At 37.3% G+C, this 15,436-nt stretch overlaps 1 protein-coding gene and 1 pseudogene across 1 annotated transcript; one reads left to right on the top strand and one right to left on the bottom strand.

The window, feature by feature from the left end:
- Window positions 1–684: 684 nt before the first annotated feature.
- Window positions 685–3,722, bottom strand: MYB46 (myb domain protein 46). The gene is made up of 2 exons (XM_059574875.2): window positions 3,377–3,722; window positions 685–1,575 (listed from the first exon to the last, which is right to left on the bottom strand). The coding sequence occupies exons 1-2, from the start codon at window positions 3,667–3,669 to the stop codon at window positions 948–950; spliced, it is 921 nt and encodes a 306-aa protein (XP_059430858.2). The 5' UTR covers window positions 3,670–3,722; the 3' UTR covers window positions 685–947.
- A 9,653-nt stretch (window positions 3,723–13,375) lies between these two features.
- On the top strand, window positions 13,376–15,289 carry LOC132164396 (pentatricopeptide repeat-containing protein At1g08070, chloroplastic pseudogene; annotated as a pseudogene).
- Window positions 15,290–15,436: the final 147 nt, after the last annotated feature.

Raw genomic sequence — 15,436 nt, 5'->3', positions numbered from 1 at the left:
TATATTTGTCAAATTGAATAACAAGGTGACAAAATGTTGTAATCTTTAGCCATCCCAATGAAAGGCCTTGTAGTTACTGCCTAATTCCAACCACAATATGGGCTAACTAACTAATAAAATAATTGGGGGTGAGAAAGATGTTACAATGAGAGCAAGCTGACTAAATGTTCTTTAATGGTGAATTCGGGTCCAAGTGGACGTCTCAACTAAATGATTAAACCCCATTAGAAGAAAAATGATCCACATGCACTCTGCTTGGAGAGAGAGAGAGAGAGAGACAGAGAGAAAAAGGAGAGGCTGAGACAAAGACAGAGAATCTTCCCATTTTCATCAAAGTGTTGTACAGCCAGCCTACTTATCTTCCACTCATAACAACTTTCTCCTCCCCACACATATTTTTGTACACCCATCTCATCATACTACTACGACTTGTGTATATCAATTTTGGCACAAAAAGTACCCAAATCTACTTAAAGTTTTGATTGGGATTTTGTTATTATACTATACAAACGTTCAAATTCTACAGAAATTCAGACAGTTTAAGAAAAAAAAGTTGTCAGATTGAGGCAAGCGGGATGCATGCATGCATATGGTACATAAGAAGAAGAATTCATGGTCACCAATATATATATATATACACACATATACCTCTCAAAGTGTGACCTTTATTTCAGACCCTTTTATGCAGTACAGCAAAAGAAAAACTGTGTGTAATTGTAAAGGCAAACAACAAAAGCTATAGAGTACTAGGTTGTTATAAACAATGCTTTTTTTTTTTTTCTTTTTTTTCTTTCTTACTTTCCTAATTAAGAAGGGTTTGGATATTGGGAGAATATCTATGAAAGGGAAGAGCTAATTAAGAGTTTCACATAAAAAAAAATATACATATAAAAAAAAAAAGAAAAAAAAAGGAAAATATTTGGGAGGTGGGTCGATCCCCCAATGGATTACTGAACTTGGAAATCAAGGAAAGCAAAGGAGGGAACATCGTTCATCAACTCCTCCAAATCCCATTCCCCCATTCTAAGCTCATCTACTTCCCAATAATTTCCAATCCGAGATAGGTTTTCTGTTCTGTTATTCATGGTGGTATTACTCGTTGCCTTCTTGTATCCGTTAGTTTCAGTACTTTTTGCTTTTTCTTCAATGCTCACACTCTCTAATGGAGGAACAAACATCTCCCCATCTAACCCAAACACCCCATTTCCGCCATGAAAGCTATGATCTCCACATACACCAATCTGATGATGATGATGAGTCATGTATTGGGGAACTGCATTAAGATACCCATTACTTGACATGTTCAAGCCATGCTCGAGCACATGCGACGATATTGGATCATTAATCATGTGGTTCATGGTCATGGCAGATGATGATGATGAATCCATGTACATGGGCATGATGATGCCTTGTGATCCCCCCATAACATGATCTTTAGGCGATGATGAGTCGCTTGTGTTTGGAGATGGTATGGATGACGTCAAGTTCTTTAGCCTTTTCTTTATTGTTGAATTCCAGAAGTTCTTTATCTCGTTGTCCGTGCGTCCAGGCAAGCGTGCAGCAATTTGAGACCACCTACGAAATAGAAACAAACAATAAATATGAAGTGTCAATTTTAGTTAAATAAAGTGATGTGGATGCATGCTTCTATCTTTATGCGTATATATGAATTTCATGCATGCCAATTAATTTTATAAAGCAAAAGGGTGAGGATGTGTTTTCAAGGCAGACATAGACACCAAAGGCACTGGTTTTCTTTTTAGTCAATTTATTAATTTGTCTCTCATCACAAGGAGTATATAAAAAGCAAAGTTATATGAAGACTAGTCATGTAGGTAGGGAGATTTAATTATTTTTGTGTATTATAAATGCATGTTTTTCATGAAACCTTGAATATTCCTGAAAAACAAATATATTTATATATTATATATAGGTTTTGGAGTATCATTAACTCAAAGAGCAGCTGTAGACATCGGAGGACCAATGTCCTTTTCTGCTTTACTTGTCCACAAGGAATATATTATATTTCTATTAGATACATATAAGCTGTAGACATCGGAGGGCCAATGTCCTTTTCTGCATTACTTGTCCACAAGGAGTATATATATATATATAAAACTATCATGCATCCCTTGAAAAAGCAGAAAAGAAATATTAGTCCTTGAATAAATGCATCCGTACAGAAAAAATTAACAATTAAGTACATAATATATTAAGTCCAAACTAGGATTTTTAAGTGTAGGTGGCAAAACGAAAAAGAAACAAAAAAGAAAATAGAGGGATAAAAAATTGTAGTTTTTTTAATGACGAGAATTTTTTCAAGACAGGACCACTTTGTGTACATACCTATGTGGAGCGAACCCTTCCACATGAATTGGATAGCTTCACCGGTGGGTGTAGCCCCAAAGAAAAAAAAAAAAAAAAATTGGAGATCACATTGAAGTTTGGGGGTTTACGCCCCTATATATATATATATATATATATATATATGTGAGTCTATGTACGTATGCATGTACATGGTATGTATGTGTGCGCATAAATCTGAAGCTTTATGATCAGGAGAATGTACAAATTAATTACATGGTCATAGTCGATGGCTAATAGCAACTTCTGGGTCAGGTTTGGATGATGATATGATATTTAGAACAAAGAGTGATTATGAGCTTTTTTGTCTGGTTGCTCTTGTTCTTTCCTTTCCCGGAACTAATGATTTTCTTTTGTCGGTTCAAGAAGTTTTCATGATAAGAATGATTCAGATAAGTGGCATTATGCATCCGCTTCTGTTAGTGTTTATTACATTTACCAGTAAAATAATCGCCATGTTTATGCCATGTATGCATATAGCACATATATAATGCCATCACAGCACTATATATAAGGTTGTATTTTCCCCACCTCTTGCATAGAAAATTGATATAAATAAATTGTAGAGAAACCAGTTTGTCAATATTCTAAGTTATAAAACTACCAAATTAGTTACCTCACTTTTTTTTTTGAGTTAGATAAAATTTTATTTTAATGCAAAAAGGGTGGGTGGGTGGATGGATTCCACCGGTGACATCAATTATCTTGATCTATAACGTTGACATAACAATTTTAACCAATCATCTAAGGAGTTCGTTGAAACTATCGTATTAACATTATAAGATAAAAATGTAATTTTTGTTACTTGAGGACTAAGAAAAGGGCCGTTAAAAATGACGGTTTTTGAAGCAATCTACAAGTGACCAGCTCGATGCTTGAGGTGCTCACACCTACCACAGCAACAAGAGATTTTAGATGCCAAGCAGGGAAGATTGTGCAGTGAATATATATATATATATATAGTACGTAGACAGAATTATAAGCATGCAAATGTAAGAGATGGGGAAAGAACCTGTTGCCAAGAAGGGAGTGCAAATGGATGATGAGGGATTCTTCTTGGGAAGAGAAGGCGCCTCGCTTAAGGTCAGGCCTGAGGTAATTAATCCAACGAAGGCGACAGCTCTTCCCGCACCTCTGGAGGCCGGCATTTCTGGCGACATCACTCCAACAACCTTGTCCATTGTTGAGCATGTAATTCATGAGCTTGTCATCCTCCTCCGGCGACCACAACCCCTTCCTTAGCTTGTTGTTGTTGTTGTCTTTATTCCCGGCGGCTGCGCCTGAGGAGGGCTCTGGCTTCCTCATTTTGAGAGGCCGTGGATGGTGGATGGATGGCGGATATCCTCCCGTATAATCAATTGGTGCTCTATATATCTCCCAACAGGGTCGGTGTAGCTCAGTGAATACTTTATAGACAAAGAGCCACAGAGAGAGAGAGAGAGAAATAGAGGAGGCTTCATGAAGTGGGAAAAATGATCATGATGACATTGATGGTTGTGGGGTTTGCTTAGAATATAGGGAAGAGAGAGAGAGAGAGGGGGGGATTGGTTGATGGGTCTGAGTAGAAAACGGTTTGGAGGGGGACCTCTGTGAGAGAGAGAGAGAGAGAGAGAGAGAGGTTGTCGTCTTGTCTTTGACTCCATGACTCCATGAGCTTTGTCTTTTTCTAATACAAATCTCTTCGTTCGCTCACATGATACTCATCAAAAAATATACGAACACTTTGTTTTCTAACCAAGCCAAGGTATTTGCTTCCACTTCACATAATCTCTCTCTCGCATTCATGCAGCGCACACGTGTATCTTACGGTATAAAAATATAATAACGATGATAATATTGCACGTGGCGCATGCTCAATCGGTCCAAATCATATATAGTTTCGTATTCCTGATTGGCTTAAATTTTATGCAGAGCTTCAATTCATAAGGAAAAGTAGAAATTACTCCATTATATATATATATATATATATATATATATATATATATATATATACACACAACATTATATTATACCTTAAAAGATTTAGGAAAAATCCTTTAGGATTAATGTAAAAGTGTTACGTACCCACATTACGATTATAATTCACCATACAATTTATCGCAATGGAATCACCTGTCCACTATTTTACAATCATACGCGCTGGCGTCGGGGCAGAAAATGAATACAAGCAAGACGGCTATATTTTTTAGTCGAAACACATCCCATAGCGACAGAGATCAAATACAAGGGTTGGCTGGAATCCCTGTCAATCAACAATATGATACCTATCTTGGGCTGCCTGCTGTAGTGGGGAGATCACGGACGAGAGCTTTTAATAGAATAAAGGAGAGAGTTTGGAAGCGCCTGCAGGACTGGAAACTAAAATTTTTGTCCCAGGCGGGGAAGGAGATTCTAATAAAAGCGGTGATTCAAGCCATGCCAACCTACAGCATGAGTGTCTTCAAGCTTCCAAAGGCTTTATGCTCCAAGATTAATTCCCTCATGATGAAGTTTTTTTGGGGTCATAAGGAAAGAGACAAACGGATTCATTGGGTGAATTGGAATAAAATGAGCTCCTCAAAAGCTATTGGCGGTATGGGATTTCGTGATATAGAATGCTTTAATAAAGCTCTGTTGGCAAAGCAAATATGGCGATTATGGAAAACGCCGGACAGCTTTATTGCGCGGATAATGAAAGCTAAATACTATCCAAATTGTTCGGTGTTAGAGGCTGTTTGTGGAAAAAAGCCGTCTTTTGCGTGGCGTAGTATACAAAGTTCAAGTGACCTGGTCAAGGAAGGGCTGGTGTGGCGAGTCGGCAATGGGAAAAAAGTCAGAATCTGGCAGGATCGTTGGCTTCCATCCCCGACCACTTATCGAGTGATCTCCCCACCACGGATATTGGATGAATCAGCCACTGTGAGTACTTTGATTGATGAACAAACTAAATGGTGGAATTATGCTCTGTTGGAACAAATTTTTTCGAAAGAAGAAATTATCTCCATTCAATCCATTCCTATTAGTGTTACGGAACAAGAGGATGTTCTAATCTGGAGGGGAACGGCTAAGGGATTATTTTCTGTAAGAAGTGCATATCACCTACAAAAAGAATGTGAGCAGCAGCACAAAGCCGAGAGCTCTGTTCCACTTCAAAATTGTACACTATGGAGACACCTGTGGCAACTCACCATTCCTAATGCAGAAAAGCACTTTATATGGAGAGCTTGCCATGATTCCCTGCCCACTCGAGTCAATTTATATTCGCGCAAGGTTATAACTGATCCTCGCTGCCCAATATGTGAACAGGAGCCTGAAACTCTTTTTCATACATTATGGCAGTGCCCTGCGGCGCGTGATGTCTGGACTGACGGTGGAATTTGCTTCCAAAAGAGCAGTTTTGAGGGTCCTGACTTTGTCCAAGTGGTTGAAGGAATGTACAGCAGGTGTGATCGATCAGAATTTTTACAATTTGTGGGACTAGCTCGGCGAATATGGCTCAGGAGGAACGCGTTTATTCACAATGGCTCGTTCACCCACCCGAAGGTCCTGGCCAAACAGGCTCTTCAGGCCACAGAGCTGTTCCAAATTCTAAAGGAAAGAAGGCAAACCGAGGAGGCACCAATGGAAGAGAAGCAGGCTCTCGCATGGACAGCTCCACCTCCTGGTTGGTTTAAAGCCAACTGGGACGCAGGGGTGGACCTCACGAGAGGACGAGTGGGGCTTGGAGTTGTTATTCGCGATCACAATGGCCGTATGTGGGCTGCTCGTAGCCAGACACGACAGGGATACCTGGACCCGTCAATGGCCGAAGCAATGGGGGCCCTGATGGCAGTGCAACTCTGCCTGGAAATGGGGATCCACCAAGTCCAACTAGAAGGCGATGCAAATACGGTAATAAGGGCGGTCAACTCAGAAGACCCAGATGAGAGCAACAGGGGACAACTGACTGCAGATATAAGAGTGACGTTACGGGCCATCCCGGCTTGGGAAATGGTTTTTGTACGTAGAGAGGGGAACCAAGTAGCCCATGCTTTAGCTAGAATGGCTGTAACTGAAACTATGCAAATGGTGTGGTTTTATACCCCACCGGAATGTATACGTAATCTCTTGCAAGCAGATTTCTCTGCTTTGCAAGCGCTGCAATAAATGAATAGCGTCCGCTTCTGATTCAAAAAAAAAAAATTCACCATACAATTACTTATAAAGTCCCGTATTAGTTAATAAGGAACCAATGTTGGCCGGGGACTTTAAACTCTCAAGCATGGGTGGAAACGAAAAATTCTAATGAGGAATAATTAACGACTTTTGAGATTTGCCTTCTAAAAATATGGATTTTAAGGGTATTTTTAAAATTTTGGAGGGGTTGAAGCCCCTCAAGATACCAATTCTCATTGTAGAACTAACTTTTTTAAGTGTCACAATTAAAAGTTTTATATTTATTTATAGAGAAATGTCAAGAATCATACTTTTATTTCACTTTAAAAAATCATCATTCGTTTATATATATATTCAAGAACTGTTTAGCAATGAGTCAGGCTTGCAAAACGTGTTGGCGTGTTGAGTTTGTGTCAATCCGTTTATGTTATGAACCCGTTTATGCCAAACCCAAACATGACACGTTTTCTTAACGAGTAACACGACACAACACATGTAACTCATTTAGATAAACGTGTCGTGTCGAATTGACACAACCTGTGAACACGTTTAATTTAAATGTTAATAGATTGTAATCCGACACGACCCGACCCGTGAACACATTTAAAGTCATTTTAATTTTTATAGCCAAACCAAAATGACAAAATCCCATCAACCAAGCAAAAAAAAAATAAAAAAAATAAAAAAATATATATATGGGTCAAACGTGTCAATCGGTCCGTGAACTCGCGGGTTGACACAACTCAACATGTTTATTAAATGTTTCATAAACGGATAACTCGTTTACGACCTGAACCCGTTTAACCTAAACCTTACGTGTCGGGTTCACGTGTCGCAAGTTAATTAAATTGCCAGCCCTAGCAATGACACATCAACAAAATAAGATAAGATGTTATATATAACATTAATACTCTTAATTTATATAATCCAGATTGACTTAATTAATGTAAGATTTAGTACACACATTTATATTAGTCTTAATTAGTTAGTTCAAATCCCACATACTTATAAAAACAAAAAAACAAAAAAAAAAAAAATCACACACAGAATGTACAAAAACTTTATGGTGAGGTGATATAGAACTATAGAAAATAATCATTTCTTTTAACTTTATCTTTTTGTGCAATTGAAGCCACGCAAAATCTCCTATTCTCTTTCTCTCTCTCTCTCTCTCCTCATTATAGTATGGAAACCTATAAATTAATCAGAAAGCAGGACACATAATTAGTCTTCTAGAACGTAATTACCTAATTCAAGACTGAAATAGATTTCTATAAATCTGCCGACTGCCGATCCGATCCTGTGGCTGTACGTTGTGGTTAATTAAAGTGGTGACGAGACAATCTAAAACTTGTCAAAATTATATGGTGGCATAACAATACTAAAAGGGCCACCTCATAATTTGTTTTCATTATACATGGGAATCGTCAAAAATTACTGAGACAAATATCAACATCTATCAAAGGTCTTTAACTAATTATTAATGACGACGTAGAATCTTCCCCAGAGAAGTAGACTAATGACTAGTGGCAAAAACAGGAAATTCATTGAAAGATGTACGTGTTAACGTTGTTCCTGCGAGGATGAAAATCCCACGGAGAAAATCTGTCTAAAATGGTAGAAGGGGCTAAAAACTTGATGATCTGACCAATGTTCCCCTATATATTTTTATTTTTTATTTTTTATATATAGGCTTTTATACACCTATTTGTGCGAGTTGTCATGAAGTTATCACCCTTCAAGGAAGTACAAATAAAATATGTCTCTTTCACTCTCCCTGTCCAGAAACATTTCCTATGAACATCTGTTTTTTAACTGAATTAGTGAGCCAACTGAAGCAGAGGGAGAAAGTTTTTTTTTTTTTTTTTTTTTTTCTAAATATTTTTTCCTTTTTGGTTGCAACTTGGAAGTTAGATTTATTGTGTTCTTGTTCTCTTCACCCCGAACATGCCTTCTCCAGCCCCCACCTTCCTCAGCCGTGTATCCAAGTACATGTCATCTATCCCCACCACCGTGTGTACGTACAACTCACGTGTTGTTGTCACGATGTGTGCCGCTTCTCCGCTTTGGCTTCCACAACAGATCCCTGGCTCCCCTGTTCTTTCAACAATGCATGTCCATTGTTGGTACTCCTATTTTGTCTATATAGAGACCTTGGGATCAAGTTGCATACCTAAATGCGATATTTCATATGCCTTTAATTATTGCTCAAGCCCCCACAATGCATAAGGTGGTCCAAAAAAATAATAACTTTTTTTAAAAAATATATATGTATTTTTTTATAAAATAAACCTTAAAATTATGATTTTTTTGCCCCCTCTTCCTCCCCAATTTTTTTTTTCTTAAAAAAAAAAATTCCGTCCTCCCAATTTAAAAGGTCTAGTTCCGCCCTTGGTTAAGATATATTGAACTGGATTGGGCAAACCTTTTGACCCATTCTCAATAATCTTTAGGTATTATTTGTAGTGTGCTACTTGTTTTGTGGTGTTTGTTAGGATACCCGCTCATTTTCTTTGTTTTTCTTTTGATGCCGAAAAGTTGAAAGGAAATCTAAAAGTTCCAAGGAATGTGAACAAGTGATCGATCGATGTCATACATGGGACCAAAATTGTAAACACCCCATCAAGTGTGTAGGAGCCAGGAGGAACAATGAGCTTCAATCATCAAATTAAGCACTATTTCTTGAGCCAGGTATGTGTCAATCTATGATTTGTTTGTGATTAAGTCAGAGATTAAGAAATCTTGACATCTAAATTATGCAGTCATATCAGCATATAGGTCAAATTATATTGTTGGTAACATGTCATTTTATTGAGTTCAATTGGCTTCATTATCAATCAAAGTAAAGGCAAATGCAATTTGCCGTGCAAAAGAAAGAAGATAATATACTCACGGTCCAAAAAAAACATTAGTACCTATGAGCATCTTTATAATCTAGTCACTCAATGTAAGCAATTGTTACGATCATAAGTGTCAGTGTCATGCATGGTTCAAATCACATTTTTAACCGTTTCTTTTATAAGTCGTTCTACTTGAAATTTGTATAATTTTATATCAGAGTCGGGCACAATGTTACAGGTTTGAGTCATGGAAGTGGGCCGCCATAAGCATCAACTACGGAGTGTAATGGTATTCATTCTCACCTAAAGTAAGATTAACTTTTCAGGATGTCACAAAGAATGACCCATGTCAAAGCGGACACTAAAATAAAACCTCACAAATCATTATAGGAGTCTAGCTAAAATATTCATCTTTAAAGTTGCTTCCAAATGCCTTTTTTATGCACCAAAAAAAAAAAAAAAAAAAAAAACCAATCAACAAAATAAATATAGAACTTGAAAACAACAATAGGCTTCGATTTTTTCCATGCTCTCTTTGCTGTTGTCAGGACAAATTAAGCTTTGGCCCCTCTGCCTATGTTGACTATAAAATGCCTTAAGGTTGTAGGGACTGGACCAGCTAGCCTAGAATGTCTTCTAGAAAAGGAATCATCATGAGCAATTATCATCAAACCAGCCAATCACCTAATGCAGGGCCATATATATATTTATAAGAAAAGAATATTCCATTAGGATATATATAAGGGTCACTTGATTAAAACGAGCCGCAAAGGAAAGAAATTGAAAAGGCATGGGAGATTTTAGTAGCTAGGGTACGTACACATGTGAAATGAATACGGAAATCTGCATTTGTCCCCTCTAACTTTTACTTTGAGTTATGAAAGGGATGTACATATCTTTTTGCAGCAGCTTTGAGTACAAGAAACCTGAAAATAAAGGGCTTTATTGCTTGGTTCAAGATTTTAATATTATATTAAATCATTACTTATCTTCAAAACTTAAGATTATAAAAAAGAAAATATATGAATCTAATCATATAATTTATATTCTGACCGGCCTTAAAAATCCTCTTTTTCTATGTGTAGCAATAAATAGATCCGAAGCATGAAATGTTGGTTTTGCAGAAGTAGAATATTGCCGCTCATTTCAATTGCATTGAGATTTGTAAATTATTAGCAAGCAAAATTTAAACTCATCTCTAACAAAGGATTCTTCCGATGCACTCTGACTCGAAAGAAAGAGAGAGTAAGAAATCCTAAGAAAAAATAACAAAAAACCGAAAAAGAGATAGAGCTTTCCCCAATCAAGAGTCCAATTAATGTCACCTAATTATGTGCTAGATCTTTTGCTAATCCGTACACATAAAATTAATCACAAGGAAATATTAGGATATTCTCGGGCGTGAAAGTTAAGTACCAGATTGAATGAATTGATTTTTGAGATGTATAACTAGCATTTTTCTTGGGTCGTATTGTGTTGTGTCGTGTCGTGTGGTTGTGATGTATTTCCCATCATAGGTTATATAAGTTCCCTACTTTGGAAAATACAGACAAAATTAAGTTACTTGATTGGATTGAACCTTTTGGATAAATTACATGCGTGAAACATGCATGTCTCACTGCTGAAAGACAGCTTAGAAAAGATTAAAAGAAAAGCATGCCCACTCCCATCCTGTAGCTCACCTAACAGACATATTCCCCGTGATATTGTTGAATTTTGGAACTCAATGAGACAGTTCATTGAAGAGTACTCCAAGAGAATAATTTTGAGCGAATATTTCCCTTTCATTAATAATTTGTTGCGGATTACGGTTTCATTTCTAATCATCATTTTACAACGAAAAATGACAATTCGTGTTCGTATGTCCAGTTTGAGTCGTGTCGAGGTATATGTATAAACCTATATAAGTCAACTCTAATTCGACCTATTTAATTAAACGGGTTAAATTTCTCAACTCTAACCTTCTAATTTTGTATTGAGTTCGTATTAGGTTTGCAGGTCATGTCAAAAAGTGACTACAATTATGTCGCGCGTCGGGTTCGGTTCATGCATGTACTCAAAATATGAGTATAAGATTATATAGGTCAACCTTAACCCGACTCATTTAATTAAACGGATCAGACTCTTCAACTCTAATATTTTAATTTTATGTTGGGTTCGCCAATCGTATTAAAAATTGCCTACTTAACGAAAATGTACGCGAAATGAATGCCAAGATGTAAAGAAGCATTTCTCTTTTACAATTCAAACGTATAGATTACATCAGAATAGGTAAGATTACATCAGAAACAAATGGTACGTTGTCTATTCAAGTGTTTATATATTCTTGTATGAGTGACTGAGTCAACGAATAATGTTAATGTTATGAGCTGCTGAGATATCCTTATCATTGTCATTCAAAATGCAGTTGAGCATTAAATATGATCAGCTGAATTATCCTTATCAAAGACTTACAAGAAGAAGAAGAAGATTAATTGAATGTCTTGCTTCATTATGTTGTGATCAAAAGTGACAACCCAGATAATTGACTGATCAAGATATTATGGCACTAACTGCAACCGCTAATGTATACTACAAGATTCAATTATGATCAGTCCCTTTAATTATTGAAACTCTAAGAACCACTTATATATTGATCAGCAATTCTCCAATTGTAAAACTACGTATGACAATATATAACTGACAACCTTGTAAAGCTAATTCCCAGTAAGTACTTCTACAAAAGAAAAAGAACAGTACTCTTAATACCATTCCATCAGCCTTAAACTAAATAATTAACTAAAATTTAGAAAACAAAAAAAGAAGGCACATATTAAAGAAGAAAATACTCTTTTTTTTCTCTATCCCAGAAAACACTCCCTGAAAAATCCCATTCTGCTTTGAGTTATGGCTCTGTTCTTCCCTCCTCTCCTCCTCCAACATGATGTCCCCACCACCAGCCTCCTTAGACTTGTGTCTATTCTTAAATTACTGCTTTTATCTTTTCTGGCTTTTTGTTTGGAGTTTTGGAAGTAAGATCTACATTATGCATACATTCATCCACATATACCTTTCATGTGCTTTTACCACTTTTATCGGTCATGTCCTTACGCGTGTACCATGCGCACCGCTACCATAAATCTTTTACAATACTTGGCTATCCTTTGAAAAACCCTTTTCGATTGGGATTGAGATCCCTAGAATTTTTTTTAAATTTAAGATTTTTAAATTAATAAATCTCAGTCATTCATCTCATCTAAGCGTCTAAAATAAGCCATGTTTCAGCATTTAACGAGAAAACAGAGCTTATTAAATTCCTTGAGGGTAGCTTCTTCATTAAGCATGACTTTGTATGATGTAGTTGCTAGAAAAAAGAAAAAAAAAAAAAAAAAAAAAAAAAAAAGGGAAAATTTTTTAAATTGGTCCCTGTTATTTGAGGTTGTGGGTCTTGTGACAAATAATTGTTTAGGGTTTCAAAAGTGACAAATAATTCCCTTAGTACAAATTATGACCATTTTTCAATTCAGGTAGTTTTGAATTACAAATTTAGCCAAAAAAATCACAACATAAGGAAAAAAGAAAAGAAAAATATTTGGGTATATATACCCATAATAGACTATACCTAAAAAAAATCATATGTCTTAAGAGTACCAGCAGCATATTCCATAAATCTCATTCACTTCCCTAAATGTGAAAAAACACTCCTAAAAACCCACATGCTCTCTTGGTATTATCTAAACTAAGTGTTACCTAATATCTTGGGTAGCACTTTAACTCCCCATACCATTATTTTATCCACAAAAAATTACGCATTTCTCTCTCATTTTGTTCATGCCTCTTTGTTTCAAAAAATTCACACATTTTGCCGTTAATTAAGTGGTAGTTCAATCTGCTGGGAGCCACGTTTCCTTCTCCTTGTGCGAAAATGCAAATGAAAAACCAAAAAAATTGCAGATGCAAAAAGAAATATAAATAGAGAAGCAATTGCAAAAAGCATATACCCCTTTATATGACCCACCCGTATGAATATCAAATTGATAGCAGCAATAAGGCACAAAACAAAGCATGCCAGTAAAATCTCCCAAACCTACCTTGATTCCAAAGCAACTAAACCAAATTCATGCTCAACTCCTTACAAACCCAAAACCCTACACCCTAAACAAATTGTTCAGGGTTCTCACAAACTCTGCCACCCCACAAAATGCCTTTCTTCTCTACAACAAAATGCTCCAACGCCCATCCTCCCACAACCATTACACCTTCACCCATGCCCTCAAGGCATCTACCTTATTACATGAGCGCCAAAAGGGTCTTGAAATCCATGCACATGTCCTAAAATCCGGTCACTGTTTTGATATCTTCATCCTTAACTCCTTGCTTCATTTCTACGTTGTTGGGAACGACATTGTATCCGCTTGCCGGGTTTTCGACTCGATGTCTTCCCCGGATGTCGTTTCGTGGACTTCGATCGTTTCGGGGCTTTCTAAGTGTGGTTTTGAAGAGGAAGCCATTGTTAAGTTCTCGTTCATGGATGTAAAGCCTAATGCTAATACTCTTGTTAGTGTTATGTCTGCCTGTGCTAGTCTAAGAGCTCTGAAGCTCGGGAAAGCCATTCAGGGATATAGCTTGAGGAATTTGGATGGCAATAACACTATATTGGATAATGTAATGTTGGATTTTTATGTCAGATGTGGGTCTATAGAGAGCGCAAAGTACCTGTTTGTGAATATGCCTAACAGAGATGTGGTTTCCTGGACTACAATGATAGGCGGTTTTGCACAAAAAGGATTTGGTGAAGAGGCAGTGAGGGTATTCCAAGAAATGGTGGAAGGAGGAGAAGCTGAGCCTAATGAGGTCACCATTGTCAATGTATTGTCAGCGTGTTCTTCCATTGGTGCATTGAATTTGGGTCAATGTGTGCACTCCTATATTGATACTCGAAGTGATCTTACGGAGGAGGGCAATGTGGGAAATGCCTTGATCAACATGTATGTTAAATGTGGGGATGTGGGTATGGCAATTCAGGTTTTTAACACGCTTATGCGCAAGGACATCATATCATGGAGTACCATTATTAGCGGCATGGCCATGAATGGTCATGGCATGAACACATTGCAGCTCTTCTCGCTGATGCTAGTTCTTGGCGTTCCTCCGGATGATGTGACCTTCATTGGCTTGTTGTCTGCCTGCAGCCATGCTGGGCTTGTAGATAAAGGGTTGATGTTCTTTGAAGCCATGAAGAATGTTTATGGGATCATCCCCCAAGTACAGCATTATGCTTGCATGGTAGATATGTATGGACGTGCTGGGATGTTGGAGGAAGCAGAGGATTTTGTTAGGCAGATGCCTGTGGAAGCCGAGGGACCGATTTGGGGAGCTTTGCTTAATGCTTGCAGAGTTCATCGGAATGAGAAGATGTTTGAACGGATCAGGCAATGCCTGCTTGATACAAGAGGTGTGAGTGTCGGGACTTTTGCTTTATTGTCAAACACATATGCTGGTTCTGATAGATGGGAAGATGCTAATAAGGTTCGTGATGCAATGAGATGCATAGGGTTGAAGAAAATGGCAGGATGTAGCCGGCTAGAGGTTGATCCCTCCACCTATAATCCGGAAAAAAACTGCATATGCAGCAAAATAAGCTGTCATTGTTCTTAATCTTTGTTATTGGAGTCAACATGCTTGCAAAATGTATGGAAATTTGCAGTTGTTTCAAGGATTTTGAGGTTCTTTTTACACACCAAAGTGAGCAAAAGCTTGCACTAGTCTAAACAAAGAGGGTGACAGATAATGTTGTGTTCATGGTGAGACGCAGAGATGTGGATGAAAGCAGGATGCAGTTGGACTGATCCCTCCATAGACACGTTGACACATGGATGTCTCTGCAAATGCAGGGGCATTCCTTTGACAGATTCCTAGTTGTTGGACAAAATATAAAACAAAAACAGCAGAATAATTATAACATTTTTGGAAATAAGTATTGGCTTAAGCTAAGGGCTGCAATTCCCGTTTATGTGTCAAGTTGGGATATACAAAGTTGTAAGCTTATGCAAGTCAACCCTAATCTAACACATTTAATTAATCAGGTCAAACTCTTTCAATCTTAATCTGTAAAAATT

Source organism: Corylus avellana, chromosome 8 (assembly GCF_965113065.1).
Source record: "Corylus avellana chromosome 8, dhCorAvel1.hap1.2, whole genome shotgun sequence".
Classification (NCBI taxonomy): Eukaryota; Viridiplantae; Streptophyta; class Magnoliopsida; order Fagales; family Betulaceae; genus Corylus; species Corylus avellana.
This window is presented reverse-complemented; position numbering and strand designations above follow the sequence as displayed.

Bases quoted from the DNA above. Each gene is read 5' to 3' on its own strand.
- MYB46 (XM_059574875.2), bottom strand. From the start codon at position 3,669: ATGAGGAAGCCAGAGCCCTCCTCAGGCGCAGCCGCCGGGAATAAAGAC. The intron at 1,576-3,376 runs GTTCTTTCCCCA...TCTATTTCGTAG, and splicing joins CACTCCCTTCTTGGCAACAG to GTGGTCTCAAATTGCTGCAC.